A 23,755-nucleotide genomic window follows, 5' to 3' on the forward strand; every position below is an offset into this window, starting at 1 on the left:
GTACAACTTGGCGTTTATTGCACCTTTAAACTGTAGAAGGTCGACAAGTAAACTATCAGGATTTCGAGGTCGAACGTGCAGGTCCCCGAGTTTCACAACACAATACTCTAAATACAAATTGTTTATTTATTATATATCTCTCTGTAAATGTTTCACTGTAAGCATGACGGTTGTGGGTTCGATTTCCAGTCAGTCCTCGCTTTGGCAACAAGGCAAAGAGAATCGTTATAAAAAAAATGTATTTCACTAGTATAGCTATATTATATTGTTAGAAATCCGAAGCGGTTAGCGTTTTAAAACCGTCTATATATTTCCAACGCACTCGGACATAGGTTCCACGTAATTACCGTAAGTGACATGTATCACTCAATAACAATACTACACCCTAGATACCTTCCAATCAGGGCTTCCGCTTACAAGGAACTAACCCCATTTGACACAATTCTATTGCTTTTATAGTCTTTTTCACCTAATACACGAGTAACAAGATGTATACTAGTTATCGATATTTTCGATATCCAAATTAATTTATCCTATCAGCAAGTTTTACCAATTTTTAAAAATGAAAAGAGAAAGTCAGTCCCTCAACCAAGATAACTGAACTATGTTACATTTAATTAATAATGACCATAGAAATCATGTAAACTGGTCTTATCTTAATATGCGTAATAAGTTTTAAACGTAAAATAATAATTACAGGCAAGAATAAGTTTGAATCGCATTCGTATTCGAAATAAATTCAATATTGAGGCCGTCATGGCGCATTGGTACAACATCTGACTGTGAAAGCGGCGGTCTAGCTTCGATCCTCACTCACCTTATTCCCCCGTTCTCGGAAATAAAGCGCGGCATTGAATTCCCCTACTCAACACACAATATCTTGAAAATTCAACCTATTGTGGGGAACGGAGTTACGCTAAATACTAGGTGCCCTCGAAAACTTTTTTTTTTTTAAGTAAATCTAACCATATTGTAAACACAATTAAAAATTTCCATTTTTCCTTGTTCACTTCTAAACGAGATTAACAATTCTAAATTCTATTAATATAGTTATCCATTTAAACGTATCGGCCATATACATATTGGATTATAACTGCCTACCATCCTGTGTGATGTAACTCGCACTTCTAATACCTACACCCATCTCTCAGCGTATCCGGTGGATTCTGTAATCACGACGACGTATTATTCTTAAGGTGTGTTAGCTAAGTATAAAATTGGTCGATTGACCTTTAGCTTGTGTTACTAAATAGGCAGATGATATTATGCTTATTGATATAGTATTACAAAGTTATGTGGAACGGAAGTGTTTTAACACTAGGTACCCAGGTTCCCTTTGCCACTATGTTACGTTGCTACTTGCAGGATATAGCGAATAGCGATAAAAATAATAGAAACTACATTTTTTATGTGTAATTGTGTAATAACAACAAAAATGTATAACAATATATGTGTATATGTACATACATATATACTTACCTAATGAAATTAAATATAATCATGCCCTCCTAAGTATAGTCCTAAGTAGGGATCGAACATATAACTTGTGAATAAATATCTAGATATGATTATTATAATAGACAATAATAAATAAAAATATTTTCCTATCCATGCTTCTGTGAGTGGGTGCAGAGTTCCACAAACTATCTTCCTACATGTGGGACTCAACATAAAGCTAATTTTTTTTTAATATTATTCCTTATAAAATGGTTATTCCTAAAAAAAACTTTGTCTATTTATTTAGGCATTTCTCACAAGCTTATACTGTAATAGAATATGACGTAAGGCATTGTATCATTTACTTTAAAAATATGAATGACTCAGAATGCTCTCAGGTGGATAAAAACTGAAAACCAAAGTCATTCATTGTTATTTATAATAGCTTATATTTTTTTCTATAAGGTCATTATAAGCCTTATATGTGTTGCCAATTGTCAACTTGGGTAGTCTTTACTAATATTATGCGAGATATTTTATTTTTTGCTCTGGCAAGATAAAAAGCGGCAAGGATTTCTGCATCGTCTATTGAATTTTGATGAAGAATACAGAGCACAAAGATTAAAAAAAAATAGTTACACCACTTAGCATAAAAATAATTGTGACCCCCTCCTAAAAACCACCCGCTCACAAAAATATTATTTACTATAATTCTCTTAAATGTGGTGATTTCAAAAATCATTCAGTGGAAAATATTTTGTAATATGTAGAAAACAGATTGATAATACTCAACAGATTGATTGATTCTCAGTCATAACTAATAACAAATAAATTATGAATATAAAAAAAATCTCTAAACTTTTTATATATTTACAACACCATGCCCTGTATTTATTTATTGTATGCATACAAAGAAGTGATAACACTGTATGATCAGTGGCATAATGCTTACAGTCAAATATTCACCCACTTTGTCATGTTGTATTGTCTTGTAATATAATAACTATTTTAAATACTAAAAATATATATATTGAATTTTGATCACAAAATTTCAACAATTTCTTTAGAAACAGAATCAATATGATACATATCCATAAATAGATTCAAGGCTGTATGAATTAGGCATTAATTTAAAAGTACTAGATTGTTTCTGACTGTAGCCATGACGCCATTTGGTTATAAATTTGCACTCAATATTATATTGAGAAACTAAAATTTACTTAAATGAATATTCATTATTAAATTTGAATCAATCAATATTGTTAAATCATTACTTAATCAAATTTACAAGCTTAAAGTTGTTTAAATTATAGAAAAACTATAAATTATGTCATAAAAAGAAATCTTTTTTCACATAATTCAAGTAATTGTTATGTTCTTAATATTTATCAGTATAAATAATGAGCATAAACATAAAAAATGAGTCAACAAAAGTATAATTAAATAACAATTACAGTTTATTTGTCATAAAATAGAAAAAAAAATGAAAATGCAATTTAGATTTCATTTTAGATATGAGACCTGATGTTGACGACCTGAGCAAATTGCAAACACACATCTATAATTTAGCCATTGCCTGAGGCAAACCAAGTTTATTCACTGACATTCATTTACTTAAGGTAAATTAAAACGGTAAACGCAATATTAAGATAAAAATCACAATTTTTAAAAATACAGATCAACTATATTGCAATTGTCATAATTTTCTTATTAGCATCAGCTTAGATAATCCAATTATGAAATATTCATAAAAATTGCTTGAATTTATAACGATTTGTATGTGTTGATATACATTTTATTTAAAACGTAAATATGTGCTACCTCAGCTACTTTACGTAAAATTGCTGTAAATTGTTATAGTAATACTTACTTTCTTTCTCGTGGTCGAAGCCCACTATTACGAAATAGTCCACGAGTCTGGACATGGCAATCCTACCGCAACATCCAATCAACACCACAAAAACACTTTTTAATTAGATTACACAGAAACAAACACATTTTTCGTTTGATTCACATATTCACGCATCGCTGCCGCCTCCAATCGCACTCGAAACACAAAACACACCGTGAACGTTGGATAACGTAAACAACACTTTTATTTATGACGATCTTAATTATTCTATCAATAATTACAAGCAATTAAGATAGCACAGATCGAGAGGTTAGAAAATATTAAAATTTTGGATATTTTCAACAATTAATGGTTACATCTTATTATTTATTAAAATTTAAAATATATAAAATACGGAAAGACACTAGACAGGGTTTGCAAAATTTTTGATAGTTTAGAGCCACAAAATAGTCTAAAACCCTCTTTCGTCAATCAACATCCGACATTCCCAAAAATCTACTAGTCTACTGGACTGGGTACTGCTGGTGGGCAGTACAAGAAAAAAATCCAATCTCTATTACTTGAATGTTACCATGATCAATGCTTATAAACCTACTAAATTTTTGTTGATATTAATTATTGCTTATATTTCATAAAAATAATATAAATAATCCTTTCTACATAACATATAGTTAAAAACATAATACTTAGTTGGAACTTAAAAACTAATAATACAAAAATAATAATAAATAAAGTAAAATTATTGCTATAACTGAAAATGATTAAAACTAACGAAAGATCATAAAAAATAAATTGTACTTCCTTAGAATTTACATTTTTTATTTGAAGCCATGGTATGGTAGTAGAAAATTGTATCACTGTAAATGTGATTGTATAGAAGGAATCATTGTTTTAAGATTGTTATACAGGCGCTATCACAGCAGAATTAGTTTCTGCTGTAATAGCCTCATTAGAGCCTGTTAATATTTGTATATCTATCTTTTTATGCGTCAAAAAGCGTGGAACTCAATATAATAACTTCCCCTTGTTCATTTATCATTTTAATATTATTATTGTCAAATTTAAATATTTTTGTAATTTGTTCTTCCTTTACCAAAAGGCACAAGATGTTCGAGTCCAGTGGCTAAGAATAGTTGTTAATTATAGCGTAGCTTATAATCTATATTACTTGCCAACTGGCTCTTGTGTGAAATTCAAGTCCCAACTTCCCAAGACCAAGAGAAATGTTTTAAGATAGCAATAACGTACATATTATAATGATTTATACTATAAAAATATTATATTAACCCTCGGAAGAATGTTTTTTTTATATTTTTAAATGTATTTTTTTTATATAATAATTTATATTTAATAATGTAAAATTAATTTAATAAAAGTATATCATTGTTTTTTTATATTAGTATAATTTTATATTCATAAACATATTTAGAAAATACATTAAAGTTTTGAATAAAATTATGATATTTCAAGTTTTATTATGTAGTTATATTAAAATCACTAATCAACAATAAACATGATTTAAGACCTTGTTTTAAATCTACTAAATATTTTAATTTTTCGTAATGGCTATAGTTGTATGATCGAATGTCACTGTCATATTAGCCTATCATAGGGACGATAACAAAATATTGATGTTTTTGAGTGCTTTAAGCTAAATTTTCATGAACTTTTATACATTTTTCTAATATGTCAGAATCAGATGAAGTCGTTCCTGGATTAAAACAGAGAAAAGTTTTCAAGATTATAGTTTTAGGCGACTCGGGAGTTGGTAAAACGTGCCTCACGTACCGTTTTTGTGAAGGACAATTCCTCGATAAATCAGAGGCTACTATCGGTGTGGATTTCAGAGAAAGAACAGTACGAATACGTAATGAGGAAATAAAGGTACAAAATTATAACTATAATATACAATTATATTAAAAAGTTACTTTATAATTATAGACATGTTTAAATGCCACGCAGTGATACGTGGACATATCTAAAAAAACGTTTGTGTTATTTGTATTTTGTTCTAGTAGCTACAATATTTCAGTTTTTGTTTGAACTATTGATTCTCTCAATCAACTTTCGGACTTTTCTACTAACCAACACAATTACACCATCTATTTACATTGTATTAGGTATTATTTGAACAAACAAATTATTTAACTTTGATTCTATTTATATATCATCTTCAGTTCAGTTCTATGATATAGGCTACTAAATTAAAATAAAATAATATTAATTTTCTTTAAAAAAAAACCTTTTTTTTCAGTTACAATTATGGGATACAGCTGGTCAAGAGAGATTCCGTAAATCTATGGTGCAGCATTACTATAGAAATGTCCATGCCGTTGTTATTGTGTATGATGTGACTAAACCAGAAACATTTCATGTAAGATTTTTATTATTCAAAAAAATAAATATAGTCTTGTATAACTTTTCTTGCACAAATGGGTCTAGTAGAGATTTGCAAGCATGCATGTAACAGTATTCACATTTTTTATTTAACTGATCAGAATCAGAGTTAATTTGTACATAAGAGTAGGAAGAAACTTCTCTATAGATTGCTACATTTAGTAGCAACATCATGAATTTGGTGTTGGTAGAGAGAGGTTTTGAAAGTGTGGTACAAATATGCATTTCAAAGAGGCCCCTTAAACTTACACATTGTGTTGCAACTTCCAGTCACTGCTCTGAGCTCCTTATCTTTGATAGGAACCTGAACCACACTGATTCTAGGGAAGGTTAAGAAGTTTCGCCTACTTTCTCTATTCTGGCAAATGATGTGATATCACACTATGTATGTCTTTAATTAATAGAAAAAAGACAATCAAGTGAACTGAATACTATGCTCTCTCTTTACATAATAAATAAAAAATAAATAAATAAAAAGTATTTTTATTGACAACATTGCGAGCGAGGGGGCGCGCGTGCGTTTGTGTGTGTGTGTGTGTGTGTGTGTGTGCATTTGTTGTGTCAAATACTATATTATATATTTGTTGTTTTATTTTTGTATCATCATCAAATCTTCAGTGTTTGTGTAATCTAGTGTCATGAGCCATTCTATAATTTTCTCCTTGGCAGTGTTTTAATTGTATGTTTTTATGTATAAAATTTTGTCAGCGGTGCTATATAATTGAGCCCCAATGGCTCAAAATTCATAACTATGATGTGCCAAAGTGGATTCCATCCTAGGGAATTCATATTTATTTAATCTTTTGGGTGCTGTTGGGGTTTTGGTAACAGTAGTGTATCTTAAAATACATTTACTTATAAATAATTGATGAATGTTTAATGTGTTAGCCTTATTGTAGACTAAGACCGGTTGGGCGATGAAATGATAAGCCCATAGCCACCCATAGCATAGCAGTGCGCTATGCTCGTTCTAATGTAACAATAATAGATTTGGCAGCTTCTCCCCATGCAATTATGCAATAAGTCAAAATACATTCACAAAGGGACTTGTATATTTGTAATATCTGTTTTATATCTAGGACTTGTCTTAGATTTTTAAAAAGTGTTATTAATCTTCTTATTTTTTGTGTTAGACATATGTGGTTTCCAATTTAAACAATTGTCTACTTGTCTTGTTATGCCAAGGTATTTTATAGTGCTTACTCTGTTTAATCCCTCACAGTTACATTGGTTGCTTATTTTATATTTCAGATTACAACACGAGTGAGAGTGGATTTTAATTTCTAAGTTCTCCATTGCTTTCCCAGCTCGTCTGTTAAAAAAGCACATAATAAAACTTTTATTAGTGTTGAGAGTTAAAAGATGATTTTGAAGCCATGTTGATATCAGAGATAAACCATTCTCTGCGGTAGTTTTAACATCATTCCACGTTCTATCGTGGAAAACAATGATGTATCATCAGCATACAGTTGGTTAATGTAGTATAATAACAGCGGCCCCAGGGTGCTGCCTTGTGGCACCACAGGGCAGGTTGTCATTGAATTGATCTCAAACTCGTACGCACTGCATGCGATCGGTCAGGTAGTTATTAAACCACTGTTTGTTATACCACATAAGTTTGGGAATTGGCACAGTGTCAATTTTTTTTTTTAATCGAGGAATACTCTGAGACATTTTTCTCCTTTATCTAATTGAAATGTTTTAGTGGTGGTTAGCTTGAGCACCGCATCCTATGTCGAGTAATTAGGTTACCATCCAGGTCCATACTGATTGGGAGCAAGTATTTGGTTTTTATTTAAAAATGACAAAGTCTTTTGTGTACAATTGTTTCTAGAATTTTAGAAAGCGTTGATAATAATGAAATGGGTCTATAGTTCTTAGGAATAAAATCATCTCTACTTTTAAAGATAGGAATGACCACTGCTTGTTTAAATATGTCAGGAAATATTCCTGTCTCCATAGATAAATTACCTTAATTAATTGCCGCCTGATTAGGGTCAGTAATCTTGATTTCCAATTCAATAATTTTAAAGAATCCTTGGCTTTATCATAATCTATTTTTGCAGTTTCTTGAGTTGCAGCAGACTTTGATTTTAATATATTTTCTATTACTATGAAAGGGGAATGATATCCATAATATCCAGAGGGTGTCCAGACTAATATCTGTCCGATATTGGTTTGTGGGCATACGGGTACGCGACCCCGGATCCTCGAGCCGCCACTCTTATATCCTCATCCAGTCCGTAAGAATGGTGTCCCCCCCCCCCCCCCCCTCCTCCTTCCTTAGCTCCCTCCTTCCTTTTCCTATCCTACCCTTCTATTTTCCGCTCCCTTCGGTTTTCCCCACAAAGGGGTTTGGAGGTCAGACGGCAGTCGCTCCACGAAAACCGCAAACCGCCAGTACATAAAACGGAATAAGAAAAGACTGGGTACGGCTAGGGCGTCGCCGCAAAACGACGCGCAGGCACATCGCCCTACACCTGCGACAAGTGGGCAAGAGCTACCGTGTCAAGTACGGGCACGGTTGAAGACGCAAGTACCCAGACGAAAACTCCGCTTTGCAACGTGGAATATTGGCTCTCTAACCGGACGATGCAGGGAACTCGCAGATGTACTCATGAGACGTCGGGTCCAATGTGCTTTCCTCCAGGAAACTCGCTGGAAGGGCAATAAGTCCCGTAACATCGGACAGGGTTACCGGCTTATATACACTGGGTCACCTTAGGGTAGAAACGGTGTAGCGGTAGTGCTTTCTGAAGAGCTTCAGAATGGGCTCCTTGAAGTTGACCGTCGCTCCGACCGCTTGATGCGAGTGAGGGTACTGATTGAGGGCGTTATCACAAACTTAATCAGTGCCTATGCTCCCCAGGCGGGATGTAGCGCGGCCGAAAAGGAGACATTTTGGGAGCAGTATGAAGGGGTGCTACTTGCTGTGCCGTCTACCGAAGTGGTTTTAGTTGGGGGGGACTTGAACGGGCACGTCGGTAAGGCTGCTGAGCCGTATGAACGTGTTCACGGGGGTTTTGGGCACGGTCTTCGCAATACAGAGGGAGAAAACATTCTGAGAACCTGTATTGCGTCTGATCTGGCCGTCGTGAATACGTTCTTCCAAAAGAATTCTCAGCACCTTTTCATTATAAGAGCGGGTCCCACTCAACTCAAATAGACTACTTATTGACCAGACGGTGTCATATGGGCAGGGTAACTAACTGTAAGGTCATTCCAGGCGAAAGCCTAACGGCCCAACATCGTCTTCTTGTCATGGACTTTAACGTCACTCCGAAGAAGAAAGTAGCCGAGAAACGTAGGCCTCGGATCAAGTGGTGGTTGCTGAATGGACCGATGCAGACCGACTTCCTGGCAGAGGAAAGTCACGATATTTCGACGAACACCGAGACTGCTCAGGATGCTTGGGATCGGGCTCAGTCGGCAATCATTGCGGCGGGCAGGCGAGTTCTTGGCCTTTCTAGGGGAGGACGTGTCATCGACAAGGAGACATAGTGGTGGAACGACGAGGTGCAGGAGGTGACTCGTGAAAAGAAGGCTGCCTTTAAGAAGTGGCAGGAATCCAACTCTCCTGAAGACAGACTGGAGTACACAGTAGCTAAACGTGCCTGTAAAAGAGCTGTAGCCAGAGCCCGCAGTGAAAGTTTGTCACCATTGTATGATAAACTTGAAACTGTGGAGGGGCAGAAGCTCATTTACAAACTGGCACGTTCCCGGGATAAAGTGACGCAAGATATTGCAAAATGTCTTTGCGTCAGAGATTCCCAGGGCACGCTGCTCTGTAATCATGACTCTGTGAAGGAGAGGTGGCGAAGCTACTTCCAGGAGTTGCTAAATACTCAGCACCCATGCAGTCTTCATCACGACCCACCGCCTAACCTCGGACTTATTACCCCAATAACCCTTGACGAAACACGTAATTGCCTTCGACGCATGAAGAACGGAAAAGCGGTGGGACCTGACGACATTCCGATCGAAGCGTGGAAATCGTTGGGCTCTCTTGGTGTGCTCATGCTTTCTGACCTTTTTAACCATATCTTGAACACTGGTAAGATGCCGCATCAGTGGCGGCTTAGCTTCATTACCCCTATTTACAAAGGAAGGGGCAGTGTTCAAGATTGTGGTAGTTATAGGGGCATTAAGCTTATGAGTCATACCATGAAGATCTTCGAGCGCATGATCGACCTCAGGCTCCGCCGAGAGTGTACTGTCTCTGAGTCTCAATATGGATTTCAGCCAGGATCGGGCACCATGGACGCCATTTTCGCCCTCAGAACTTTGATGGAGGCATACAGGGAAAAAAGGAGAGCTCTGCATGTGGCCTTTTTAGATCTGCAGAAGGCCTTTGACTGTGTGCCTCGTCAGTGTATCTGGTGGGCATTGCGATCCAAAGGGATCCCTGAGGCCTATATTGAGATTATCAGAGACATGTACCACGATTCCGCTTCTATGGTTAGGACTGCTGTTGGCGACACTAGACCCTTCCCGATTACGGTGGGGGTTCACCAGGGCTCGGCTCTTAGTCCGTTCTTATTCAATGTAGTGCTCGATACTGTCTCGGCTCACATCCAGGACCAGCCTCCATGGCTGATGATGTATGCCGACGACATAGCACTCATTGCCGAGAACCGACTGACGCTGGAGCGTAAAGTGAACCTCTGGATGGGTACGCTTGAGAACGGCGGTCTTAAACTAAATGTGTCGAAGACAGAGTACATGGCCTGCGGGAGCCGGGACTCGAGCACCATCCTTATAGGTCCTGAGCCAGCCGTTAAGTCGGAGAAGTTCAGGTACCTTGGATCCGTTATGCACGAGTCTGGAGGCATCGATCACGATGTCCATGGCCGGATAAGCGCTGCCTGGGCCAAATGGCGGGAGGTCACTGGTGTGGTCTGCGACCGCAGAATACCGCCCAAGCTCAAGGGGCTGATATACAAGAGCATCGTCCGACCGGTTCTTTTATACGGCCAGCACTATCTCGGCACACTCAGGAGCTTCACGTCACGGAAATGAAGATGCTGAGGTGGATGTGCGGCGTAACGCGGTCTGACCGCATACGCAACACATTCATTCGAGGTAGTCTTGGGGTCCGTGACGTAGCGGATAAGCTCCAAGAGAGTCGCTTGAGATGGTTTGGCCACGTTACGCGCCGGCCTAAGAACTATGTCGTACGCAAGTGCCTTGCTATACCAGTCCCTGGGGTGCGACCTCCCGGACGCCCAAGGAAGCGCTGGTTGGATGTCGTGATGCAGGACATGAGAGCCAATGGTCTAACCACCGAGGATGCAAAAGATCGTGCAAAGTGGAGTAGGTTGTGTAGGAAGGCAGACCCTGGCAATAGCCGGGATTAATGCCAGGAGGAAGAAGAAGATGAAAGGGGAATGATCTGTGAATTCATCGAAGATAAAAATATTCCAGTTACATTTTGTTTTAATCATATAATGATCAATACACGTAAACTAGGGCTAGACTTCTCTGGGGTCAACGAGTTGTCATTAATATGTAGATAACGCATCATATTTTTGAACCTTCTGAGAGACATTGTTGCAGCTATTTCTACCAATACAGATCAATGATCAGTAGAATATGGTATGGTAGACTATGGTATTTATGTGAACATATGTTTTTACTTCTATTATATACTCCTTACCATTATCAATTTTATTTTTCCACTGTCCACTCCTTATGACAGTTAAAGGGTTAAAAAAGCAATAAATGCATCAACGTTTGCGTTTACGCTTCTTATATTTATGGTCATAACACGCAAGGACTGGTTGTTATAAATAATATTTTGTTTCTGCGATAGTTCCAAGGGATCGTTTATCCTCATACAAGGTATTTTGTTTAGTTTATTTAAATCTTTAATTATATTTTTAGTAATATCCACTTTATTTTATAAAAATTATGCATTAATACAAAAAAAACACAAAATAAATAATGTAGGTAGGAAGAGATTAGTAAGAAAAAAATCACTCACCGCGGTGAATCTATCTCGCAAATGCCAGTTGACGTGTGGTCTAAGGTAAACACAAACATTATTAAAATTATTTTTCGTAATAATACAATTGTGGTTATTTGTTAAAGGTAAATAGTTATTTAAGAATTTAACTAAGATAGTACATAAATATATAAGAACGTTTCGTCGTTTGTGAATATTATATATAATTTTTCTTAAGTATATTATAATATGTAAGTATTGGGTCTGATATGTAGAATTAAATATGTATTTGACAAGTAATTGTGTGTAGTGTATTGGCAAAATAAATACTAATAAAAACATATAGCAACCATAAAAGTTTTCCTATTAGTCACTGTTCACTGTTAAAAGATTTCAAATTTAGGTCTTCTTCCATCTTGATGGCTTGATGGTGATGTGCCGCGTGCCATCTGTCTTTCTCATAATTTTTTTTCCATTTGCTGTCCAGCAATACTTGATCAAGATTCTCTTTAGCAAATTTTCTAATAAATATTATATTAATTAATTATTTTTTTTTTAATTAACAGAGTATTTTATTTAATTTATATTTTTTTTAAACTGTTGTTTCACACTTAGGAAAGAAAATAAGTTTTTTTAGAAAACATATAATAAAGTGAGTTTATATTGTCTCTGTAATACATTTTACATGAGTAGTGCAAGGTAGTTTTACAATGTTAAAAAAAAGGTGTACAGCGCTATGTGTGTTCATTATTCAATGCATTATTTATTTTATCACAGTCCATAGCCAGCTGGATGCAAGAGGTGGAATCACATGGCCTCATGAAAACCCCTAGAGTGCTAGTTGGTAATAAATGTGACTGTGGGACTCCTGAGTCCCGTCTTGCCACTACTTATGCGCAAAGGCTGGCCGATAAATATGGGATGCCGGTAAGATATTATAAATATATTTTACCTGCAACTTTTTCCATGTCCAGTCAAATAGAAATAACTATTCGCTGTGTACAACACATACCACAGGCATGGTGGGTTATGTTAAAACTATTAAAGTGATGTAATATACCCTATAACCTTCCTGGTTAAATGGACTATCCAATATAAAAAGGTTTTTGTAATTTGAACCATTCGTTTCAAACAAATAATATCATCTGATTTATAATATTTGTATGGATTAAAAGATTTGGGTGGAAAATTATACCAACATCAGTGTTTTATATTGGATATCATTTTTTTATTAATATATTTTATTTAATACACATTACACAACACTAAAATGAACAAGGAAATTATTTAATTTTGTACTACTATATAATAAATAATAATTTATCAAAACTTTTACTTCACTGATATTTGCTTTCTTTTATCGTGATTATGATTACAAAATTGGATTATATACTTTTAAATATTTATAAATGTTAGTAAATAAAAAGGTTGTGGATTTAATCCCCATTTGGCGGAATTATTGCGATTATATTATTCTCAATTCCCTAAACAATAGAGAACAGAATATAGTTCTCTCTGTATACCAGTTCATGTGTGAAGCTGAAACAAAAGTATTTTTCCTTTTCATGATCTGGTTTAAATCTCCATTTTAGGTGTAATATGAAAAATCTCTAAGTTAAAGATTAAATTAAATCCAAAAATGTACCAATTGTATAAAAATTATGCATTTTTTGATCTTCAGCTATTTGAAACATCGGCGCTGCTTGATTCCGAGTGTGATAATGTTGAATCAATTTTTATGACGCTAGCACACAAGTTGTACTCCAAACAGCCTTTACGCGTCATAAGTGTTGAGGTAAGAACGGAATCTTTAATTTTTGAAAATGGTAAAAACATAATAGATTTATTGAATGGTTTACAGCATAATAATATATTAATCATTATTTGTAAACATCAATAAATAAAATGTGACAATATGGAAACTGAAATTAAATGACTACATTTTTAACCGACTTCTGTAAGAAAAGGAGGTTATCAATTCGACTGTATTTTTTTTTTTTAATTTTTTTTTTATGTTTGTTACCTCATAACTTTTAACTGGGTGGACCGATTTTGATATTTTTTTTTTTATTTGAAAGGTATAGCTTCCCGAATGGTCCCATTTTTTTTGGTCCATGTCTGACAATGGTATCCATGAGAAAATCACATAAGTCTTAAATTTGCATTATGCATGTGCGCGACTAATAGTCGAATAACTCAATGTCGCGCCAACCGATTTTGATGATTCTTTTTTTATTTGAAAGGATACACTTCAAGGATAATTTGGTGAAAGTTTGGTTAGGTTTCGATTATGGAATCCGGAGAAAATTGAGAAAGTTTTTTTTTTTTGGTCAAAAATTGTAATACTGTAATAGTTACAAGCAAAAACTTTTTAAATTGATGTCAGAAGTGAGATTCCTGATCGTTGCATTTCTTTTCAACCAATCTCAAAAAAGAGGATGTTCTCATTTTCAACCAACTTCAAAAAAGGGAGATTCCGAATTCACCCGAATACTTTTTATGTTTGTTCTTGTCAATATACCAAAATGTAACTTTGCACAAAAATAATAGCTAATTAAATGAAGTTTTACATAGAACAATCACAACCACTCGTTGACAACCATTACCACCACCATCACCACTCGTTCAAGAAGCATCATTTTAAGATCTACCCATCACTAAAAATCGTAAAATAAATTAATTTTTAACAAAAACAAAAACCGACTTCTAACAACGAACTAAAAAGTGAAAAATAATTATATAAAGATAGTGAAGTCGGTGTCAAACTAATGCTACAACACCTTTACTACAATATCTAATTACTAAGCCTGTTTGTTTTACTTGGCACCGACTTGAAAATGATAAAATCTTTATATAATTATTTTTCACTTTTTAGTTCGTTGTTAGAAGTCGGTTTTTGTTTTTGTTAAAAATTATTTTATTAAAAATGTGAACAATTAAATGATTTATTACTATAAAATAAATAAAATGTGTTATTTTATGACATTTCCAGGGTGAACATGGTCCCAGACTAGTGAACTTACAACGACACAAGAGAAACACTAACAATGACTCGTGTCTTTGCAGCTAGATGATATAGTTTATTGTTGATTTCATATATTTGTTACCTTAATTGTAATTAAAAAGGTTAGCTTATAAGTATTTCGAATAGTTTTATGACAAACTCAAGAAATCTTGACTTATTATTTGTTGAAGAAGACTTTACAAAGTGTATATTGAAATATAAATAATAAAATAAAATGCCAAGTGTACTATATATATACTATATAGATGAATTAGAATGACGCTAGAGTAGATACATAAACTAAATAAGTACAAAAAGTTTTATAATTATGCATATTGTACACTTATGAACAATGTAATTATACAGGTGTCTCGTCCGACGGTTCTTTAAAATCAATATTTAATGTACTTTCAGTTAATTTCTTTCACAAATATAAACTGTAGTATTTGAGAATTTGTGACGTATATAAATAATTATCTGTGAAGGTCACCATTGTTTCTTCGATCGACGTACACTGTGTATAAGTGAATAATAATATAAAAAATGTAATGTTTAGAATGAAAAAGACAATTATTCTATTACGTTTGCAACAATTGATCAAAATTCTATTCGTATTTTGTGTTAGAATTTGAATTGTATTTCTTTTTTAAATTTGTAAGAATAGTAACACACTTATATTTTTGTATATGTTAAATAATGATAGATGTATACGTTAAACTAATAGTTTTATGTTTTATAATTTCTTCCACCAGTTATTGACTTGCATGCTAATATAAAGTAGTATTAAGTTAGTTATTGATCTCTTGTTTTAAATTATGAGTCTTGTAAAAATATAGGCGATTTTTATTAAAACTTTTTTTGCTGTTTTAGGATTTCAGTTTAAATATTAGTCATTTTAAGCATAGGCAGCTAATGCAAATGTGATACCAGAAGTCATAGTAGTATGATTTTAGAATTTGTTATAATCAATCAAAAGAGATTAAGTAAACATTTATTTTATTATAAAAATATGAGACATATTATTTAAAGATAATTAGAAAGATCCCTTGCATTATATTATAATATTGTTCAAATGTTCTGTAACTTGTTTATGTTTTTTCAAAAGTTCTGAATATTTGGTTTTCTCTCGATCTAATTCTTCTTGTAGCTGTTCATTATTTTGCTCACTCACTGTTGGTATTTTGCCTATTAGTTGCAATCGAAGTTCATTTACTAGGTTGTTTAATCTAACAATCTCAGCGGCTTTAGCATCTTGGTTATTTATGGGCTTGTTACGTATTCGCCTAGCTGGATCCGCGTGCCGTAGTGTTGATTCCGTTTCGTCCAGATTGTAGTCCGCTGGACTCACGCATGCCACCGTGAGGGTTAAGGAATTACCTCCTAAACTGTCTTGTAACTTGGCCTTGGCCAAGAGGCCTTGGTTAATCTTCACGCCTTCTTTCCAACGCTCCCCATTCGCTTTCATCTTTTTAATACGTTCAGAGCCAGCTAAGCCAACTAAGTGAAGCTTTGATGTTGTAGTTATATTTTTGTTACTCCGGCTCTCGTTAGCAATGACAATAGTGAAAACCGCATCATTTCTACTAGAGGCTTGGTTCACGGGGCTGGTGTCTGTCACGCGACCTGAAGAACCACGTTCTAATGCCATCATGGTCTCCATTGTTGATGTAACTGGCATATCAGTGATACCAGGCAAAATGACACCTTTGTTGACATCTTCTGTAATTTCAATAATGCTATGATTTCATTGTTTACCAGATAACAAATCATAACACTGCTCCTGATACAGTTCCATAAATGAAATACTAACTTTAAATATTAATTTATCCTCGTACAGTTCAATGAAGTCAAATATGTCGGCTATGGCTTGTGGTATCACACCTAATTAAGTGGAGTCCCCATCAGATCCTGAGTAATTTGTTCCCATTGTGTATGTTTTTCCAGAGCCAGTCTGGCCATATGCTAATATTGTCACATTATATCCTTGGAAAAGTTTCCCAATTAATCCTTTTACTGCAGTATCATAAAACTCCTGTTGAGTAATATGTTGAGAAAAAACATAGTTGTAAGTAAATGCCAAATCTTTTATGATGCACTTGGGATTCTCCGGACACTACGTCTATACATTCATCGCAGCCTCTTTCGGTTTCAGTTCTCATTAAAGGGCTTATTCTAAAGGCGACTTGCACCGTGTCAATAGTATTTTATTGGTTTAAAATTTTGTAATTTTTTAGTTAAATTTAAGCCTTAATGTAGTAGTGGTTTAATATTTTTCACGTCCTAGTCATGACCGAGTTACGCATCGCTAGTACGCATCGCTAGTATAGAAAGACTGCTGAAGTTGCAGTTGCCAATTTGTTGTCAAATATCATATTTCGGAAAAGCTGATGCAATATTGCTTCAGCCGAGTTTTAATTATTAATTGGATCAATCACTCTTTGATCATATCTTCAATCGTGAAATTAGATTTAATTAATTATAAGATAATTTGTAAAAGTATTATTTTATTTGTGAAATGTTTTTTGTAATTATATTTTGTTTAATAAAAAATATAACCATGACTACTTCAGTACTTGAGGCCATCGTGGCGCAGCGGCACAAGGGTGTGACTGTAACGCGACGGTTGTGGGTTCGATACCCACTCGAGAAAGTGAAATATTTATTTACGTGTATATTTCCATTTCTTCGCTCTGGTGTCGAGGCAAAGAGCGGCGTTGAGTTCTGCCACTCAACACGCAATGCCTCCAGATTTCGGCAGAAAGTGGAGAACGTCTTAACACAAGCTTTCCTCTGCCTACCGTGCTCTGTCTGATTTACTTTAGTTTCTTTGATTATACTTACTAAATAGCAATATATAATATTTATATTTTCCTAGAGAAATCTTCCACCAAACCAGTTAAAATTACTTAAATGTAAATACCATGTACAGGTACAACAAATGATAAAAGGCAATATATTTTGGTTTTCAACATTTTTTGATGATGATACTCCTTATCATTAGGTATAGGCTTCAATAATTTTTTGTCATTTTGTTTTATTTTAAATATATTTTTTTATAATCATTTAGTATGAATGTTAAAAAAAATGTAAGATTACAGTGAATGAGATAAATAAAGACATGTTTTGTTACATATTAATTTGTTTTTTTTTACCGTATTCAAAAAAAAAGAGGTTCTCAATTCGTCGAAATCTTTTTACCCTGTAATATGAATACATATGAATACACTACATACCTATAATAAATTTTTAACATTAGAACTATTTACTTATTGACGTGATAATGTTTTAAAAATCGATGCACGCACGGAAAGATTAACTCACTGTCGAGTTCCTTCTCTTTCTAGCGTGCTAGGGACAGAGAGGGTAGGGTCGGCTTTGTCACTTGTAATAATCTGTATAATTGAAATAACGAGTGCGTATAAATGTCAATTTATTGAAAAAAAAAAAATTTTTGCAAGTACCTCCTTTGTACTATACAAAATAATGATAATTCAGTGATATTACCTTTCAATTTATAATGTATTAGTATACAATTTTTCATCAATATAAATGTTTTCTTATTTTACGTGATAACATGTATCACGTAAAATTTTCGGCCGTAAACCGATTTATCATATACTTAACCAGTCTATTTAAAATAATAAAAAAATCGGCGGTTGTGGTTTCGATTTCCATTCGGGGAATTGCTATTATAAACGAATTATTATTTATTAATATTTTCATTACTTCGCTCTAATAAATTCGCTGCGAAATCAAAACCTATGGGGTACTACCCGTGGACTTATAGTTATGAAATTTGGCACGTAGTAAGAACTTACAACACAAATAAAAGGAAAAAATCCGAAAAGTGAAAGTTTTATGGGTAGGTAAGTATTTCATAGAAAAAAAATATTACAAAATTATATTTGTAGTTCATTTCATATCAAATAATGCAAACTTAAGTGCGTAAACTTTTAAAAGTTGAACTTCCCGTTGTCCTACAATCCTGAAATAAATACGGAAGCGTCGGTGGGCGAGTCTGACTCGCACTTAACTGGTGTTTATTTTTCAACTTCACGCTGTATCACTTATACAGAGAGTAGGCCGAGGGAACCTAATATTAAGACACTCTGTTTCACATTATCATTTCCGTACCCCATTTTCCGCCGAATTCTTGAGGCAATGCCGTGCTTCACATGGTTACCAGAGCAAGGCAATGAAAATATCAATTATTTCATTGGCTGTTTCGATAGCTTCAGTAATATATTCTTCGTTTTTTGTTTAAATTTCAAAAAAATATCTTGTAATTTATTACATTTATTAAAAGAGAATTTGATAAATTCGAATTGCACAGGAGTGAGTATAGATTGAATATTTCTCAATTACGTTCACCGACTCCGTGGCGCAACGGTAGCGCGTCTGACTCCAGATCAGAAGGTTGCGTGTTCAAATCACGTCGGGGTCATACGAATCATACATTTTTTGAAAAGATTATTCTATTTTGGTTAAAATATTTTATAGACATTTTTTAATTTATTTTCATTATTTATACAAAACTAGAATTTTATTTCATCTTAATGATTCATTTATAAACTTTTTCACTACTAAACTTTTTACTATTAAAATTTTTAAGAAATATTTATATGAAATATATTGTATGTATTTCTTTATGTATATATATGGACCTGGTCCATGACCAACAGTTATATGGCGACAGCAATTGATATGGCGATTAAATAAACATTTATAGATTTTTATTGTATGATATGCGTGAGTATAAGTGTGGGATAGTAATGTCTAATAAAAACAGGTAAACATCATTAAAGACTTTAATTTTAATTTTCTTTGTACAACCTCCTATTGTTACTATTCTATACTAGATCATAAAAATCACACAAAAGATAAAATTTAGTATTTAATTGCACAAACAAAATACGTATATACATTGAATGAGTTACAAACAAACTATATAATTAAGATTAGGTACCTAATACACAATTATATAAGAAAAATGGCATAACCTAGAAACGATTATTAAGAAAATAGACATTTATATAATATTATATATAAAAATATAAGATACAAAATAAAAGCATATTAGCTCGCAATTATTTCAAAAAATTATTCATTGTCGTGGTGACAATTGCTTTGACAACGTATGCAAGAATTTTACAAGAGTCAAACAAGAAAACTGCATTTTATATGAATTACGCGAATAAGAAATTATTTACATCCTTTTCTTTAATATAATTACACTTTAAAAAACACAGCATATTTAATAAACAAGAACTGGCCCCAGCGACTCAGCTTATTATTGGAAGCATATTATGTATTTTAAACGAAGTACGCGAGGAAACTAATAATCGTTGGTGTTATCTTGATATCCATACCTATATTATAAATTCGAAAGTAACTCTGTCTGTCTGTCTGTCTTTTACGCAATCAGGGCCAAACCGCTAATTTAATTGTGATAAAATACTCATATAGAGATACTTGAGGGTCTCGGGATGAACATAGGATACTTTTTTCTCATATTTGTAATATTTTCGATATATACCCATATATTAAAATACTTATTAATTTGACATACGCGTTGCTAAACAACGATTTGCAAAGTTTGTTGTTATAAAACGTCACCCAAAATGAGCTTGCTTAACGCATCTCTCTATTGAAAACTGAAAATAATTTCATAAATATATTTAATAAATATTCGTATAGTTCAGGCGGGGGTAGCCGCGTTCGGGTTCACTAGTACTCAATATAAAAAAAAATGCTTCCAGGATTCGGGAGAAAATGGAACGGAGTGTCCTAACACTAGGTTCCCTCTGCCTACCCTGCTGTGTGCGGGATACAGCGTGAAGATGATATAATGTTTGCATCAACTAATAGAATAATGCCACTTCAATCTACCTTTGTCTATAGATTATTGTAGTGTTTAAAACATCAGTTTCTAAAGTGTATATTCGTATATGAAAAAAAACGCTATTAACACGGCTAAAATTATTTTACTTAAAATGAGTATCAATTGCGACAAACTAAGTCTTATAACATCACCATATATACGAGTGTTATAACACCTTGTTATAACACTCGTATTTATAAAGATATTTTAAGCAAATAAAATACTGGTAACTTATTGCATTACCTACATTTGTTTGTTATATTGGAAATTTTAAAAATGTTATTTACAAACTAATGCAATAAAGTTATTAGAAACATATAATAATGATGAGACTAGTCGCGCCGCTCGCACGACAAGAGACCCGGATTCGAGTCTCGTTACTTTCAAATTTTGTTAATATTTCTCAATAATATAAAATTCAATTAGGTATTATTTTTTATTTTTCTTCTTTCTGCCAAATAAAAAAAACTAGGTAGCAAAACCTTATATTCACTTTAATAATTTTAGTAAAAATATAAATTATAGATGTTAATTAATATAAAAATTTATGAATGCAATTTGAACTGCCAACTATTATGAGTTCAGTCCAACACTTTTTATTAAAATTAAAAAAAAATACTTTTTGTTACAAAAATGCAGGTAATTAAAACGGCTTCCAGTATTGAAAATTAACTTTAGTTACAAATAAAATTACAAATAACATTACGATTAGCTATTATTAAAAAATAATATTAAAAAATAAATTACAGAAATCAATTTTAGCTACAAACACAAAATATTTGTTGTCTCTAAGTAAAAATATGTATAAAAGTTTTTCACAAAAAGGCCAATAGCCGAAGAAACTGGTGATAAGACACTCGACTCTCCACTTTTCAATACATTGCTTGTTGTAGTGGCGGAACCTAACGTTGTGTCTCATCAGTATTAATATATAACTTTACTCCACATTTAACTGATTTATAAAGTTATTATATGTTATATTACAATATAACAAATCTAATCAGAATTGATCAAAATATATACAGTATGAGAACTGAAGTATGTTAATTAACTTTGAAACAAATTACAAATTTATTAAAATTTTCATAATTGTGCGTACTCTAATAGAACAATGAGTTAAGGCGATGAAAAGTGAAATACAAATAACATTTAATATACAAACTTCATACAACCCTGAAACCGTAACTAGAATTGCGATTATAGAACAATCGATATAAAAAACATCGATTAAATAGATTTGTAATCGATTTTAAATTGACAAAATAAACAAGCCATAGTCATAGTTTAGTCACGAATTCACGATTAAATACGTAAATAATATATTTATAGTATAAACTCTATATATCGATAAAATGTAAGTGTGTACTGCACTTTTATAATGTAATAGGGAGATGGGTTTTAAATTGAGTGAGAACGTAAAATGGATATTATCATTATTAATCAAGTATACATTTAAAAGAAATACAAATTGTGAATTAAATAAAATAGTGCATATATACACAAGCAAAGTATACTCTCATATATTTCTTTGAGTTTAATTTTTTCGTATTTTCAATAATATGGCGCCTGCGGTTGAGTTGATTTCGACGATACTGGGAGTGATGTTATATAGTTATACTATGCTGATTTCGAGGGTTCAGAGACTTCCTCCTTAGATCGAGTGACGATGTATAGAGCTTACGCTGTATTTATATGGTAATATCGATAATTAAAGACGAATTACAATTTCCTAAGCACAGCCTTCAAACAGGCGGCCCCAAAATATCTATGAGACAAACTTTAATATCGTTTTATCTAAAACTTTTACATATTATTTGTTACAATTATTATCTGTGCAACATTTACCGAAGAGTAGACGTTAAATTTAATAAAGCTGCTTACACATACATTTATTTGGTGGAAGTAACATATCATTAATAATTAATTTTATAAACGTCATCAATCTATCTTCCGTCTCGCTCTAACACCTTTTAAAAAATGAGATGGCAAATAAACCCTGATTTAACGTAATATATAAAAGCGAGATGGAAGCTGATATCATCTACCTTTCTCTTTCTTTCTTAAGAAACATCGTTTTTTTAGACATATTTACTAAAAATAATAATTAATACTATAACGATCTATATACTATCTTCGACAGTACCGGCGCGGCCGGTATCACAGTTCCATCGGCGAGGATCATCGCACATTATTAATATATTAATTATTATTATTATACAGTGTTATATTATTTAAATTTATTACTTGGCAATTTAATGTGAAAATAAGAAGGATATTTCATATTCAACATTAACATTATAACATTAAAGTTAAAGCGTGCGATAATCCTTATAACCTTTAATATGAAGAGATCATATCGTAACGAATTTGCATTCAAAACAAACACATGTTAGACCAAACAAAAATAAAAACAAATATACATACATACAAAATATATACGCAATTTACAATCATCAAATATTAGTGAAATAACAGACTAAATATTAAGTATATTATATAATCTTTACTCTACAATTTTAATATTTTCCCATGTTGCATGGTCACGACATATCTCAAATTCTATATTGTTTCTGTATTGTATCACATGTTTTCACATGTCGTGCACGACATCCTACATGCTCAGGATAGCACATGCTGTTAAAAATTAACGATCAAATTTCTACATGCTTCTTTGCACATGTGCATATCTTCACATGTTCTGCCATGCAGTAGTGACTAGCATGTTTGTGTCGAGGCCTCGTGCTATTTTCTCGTGTATTCCATGACTTAGCCATAGCATTCGTAATTGTTCGTATTGCGATGGGCAAAGGTGGAGCGGATTTCCTCTACGGAGACCCTGGAGTATACAATAGAAAAATAGATATATATTTTGTTGGAAAAGACAAGGCTAACGAGCTTTCGGGTCACCTGATGGTAAGTGATCACCGCCGCCCACGACCCCGTGCTACATCAGAGGAGCTATAAGTGCGTTGCCGGCCGGATAAATTAATAATTAAAGGTAAATTTTACAACGATGGTACGTAAGAACCTAGTGTTAAGACACTTTCGTGTTAGAAATATATATAAATTTAGAACTTGAGGGAATCGAACACACAACCGTCAAGTTTACAATCAAGAGGTTCCGCTATGTCACGATAACCTAAATTTCATTTTAATTTAATAATTATTTTATTTTCTCGCATTATTTACATTTGTGTACAAGTGCGGCAGAACTCCCCATTTATTTACCTCATTTTATTT

At 33.2% G+C, this 23,755-nt stretch overlaps 4 protein-coding genes and 1 non-coding gene across 9 annotated transcripts in view; 2 read left to right on the forward strand and 3 right to left on the reverse strand.

Moving 5' to 3' along the window:
- Positions 1–3,812, reverse strand: part of Sbf (SET domain binding factor) — a 59,900-nt gene extending 56,088 nt beyond the window's left edge. For 3 of the 5 annotated variants that reach the window (XM_085195975.1, XM_085195974.1, XM_085195973.1), the window contains exon 1: positions 3,308–3,809. In XM_085195975.1, the coding sequence (XP_085052101.1) occupies positions 3,308–3,362 (55 nt within the window). In that variant the 5' untranslated portion in view covers positions 3,363–3,809. Of the gene's footprint in view, positions 1–3,307 lie in introns of all 5 variants that reach the window. The other 2 variants (XR_014878631.1, XM_085195976.1) reach the window with 2 other exon arrangements.
- Positions 3,813–4,874: 1,062 nt separating this feature from the next.
- LOC146533199 (putative Ras-related protein Rab-33) lies at positions 4,875–17,767 on the forward strand. Its single transcript, XM_085195994.1, has 5 exons — positions 4,875–5,173; positions 5,544–5,663; positions 12,408–12,557; positions 13,312–13,425; positions 14,623–17,767. Exons 1-5 carry the CDS (start codon positions 4,976–4,978, stop codon positions 14,698–14,700), a joined length of 660 nt encoding a protein of 219 aa, XP_085052120.1. The 5' UTR covers positions 4,875–4,975; the 3' UTR covers positions 14,701–17,767.
- Positions 15,686–16,294, reverse strand: LOC146533200 (chromosome-associated kinesin KIF4-like). Its single transcript, XM_085196344.1, has one exon. It carries the CDS (start codon positions 16,292–16,294, stop codon positions 15,686–15,688), a length of 609 nt encoding a protein of 202 aa, XP_085052470.1.
- A 1,239-nt stretch (positions 17,768–19,006) lies between the features above and the next one.
- On the forward strand, positions 19,007–19,078 carry TRNAW-CCA (transfer RNA tryptophan (anticodon CCA)). The gene has a single exon. It is a non-coding gene; the product is annotated as a tRNA-Trp (tRNA).
- Positions 19,079–19,428: 350 nt separating this feature from the next.
- Ubr1 (Ubr1 ubiquitin ligase) overlaps positions 19,429–23,755 on the reverse strand; it is a 36,563-nt gene continuing 32,236 nt past the window's right edge. Inside the window, exon 29 of the mRNA XM_085195993.1 lies at positions 19,429–23,351. Coding sequence (XP_085052119.1) covers positions 23,205–23,351 — 147 coding nt within the window. The 3' untranslated portion in view covers positions 19,429–23,204. The remainder of the gene's footprint in view (positions 23,352–23,755) is intronic.

Source organism: Heliconius melpomene, chromosome 13 (genome assembly GCF_056956725.1).
Source record: "Heliconius melpomene rosina isolate 202511_hmr_F chromosome 13, ASM5695672v1, whole genome shotgun sequence".
Taxonomy (NCBI): Eukaryota; Metazoa; Arthropoda; class Insecta; order Lepidoptera; family Nymphalidae; genus Heliconius; species Heliconius melpomene.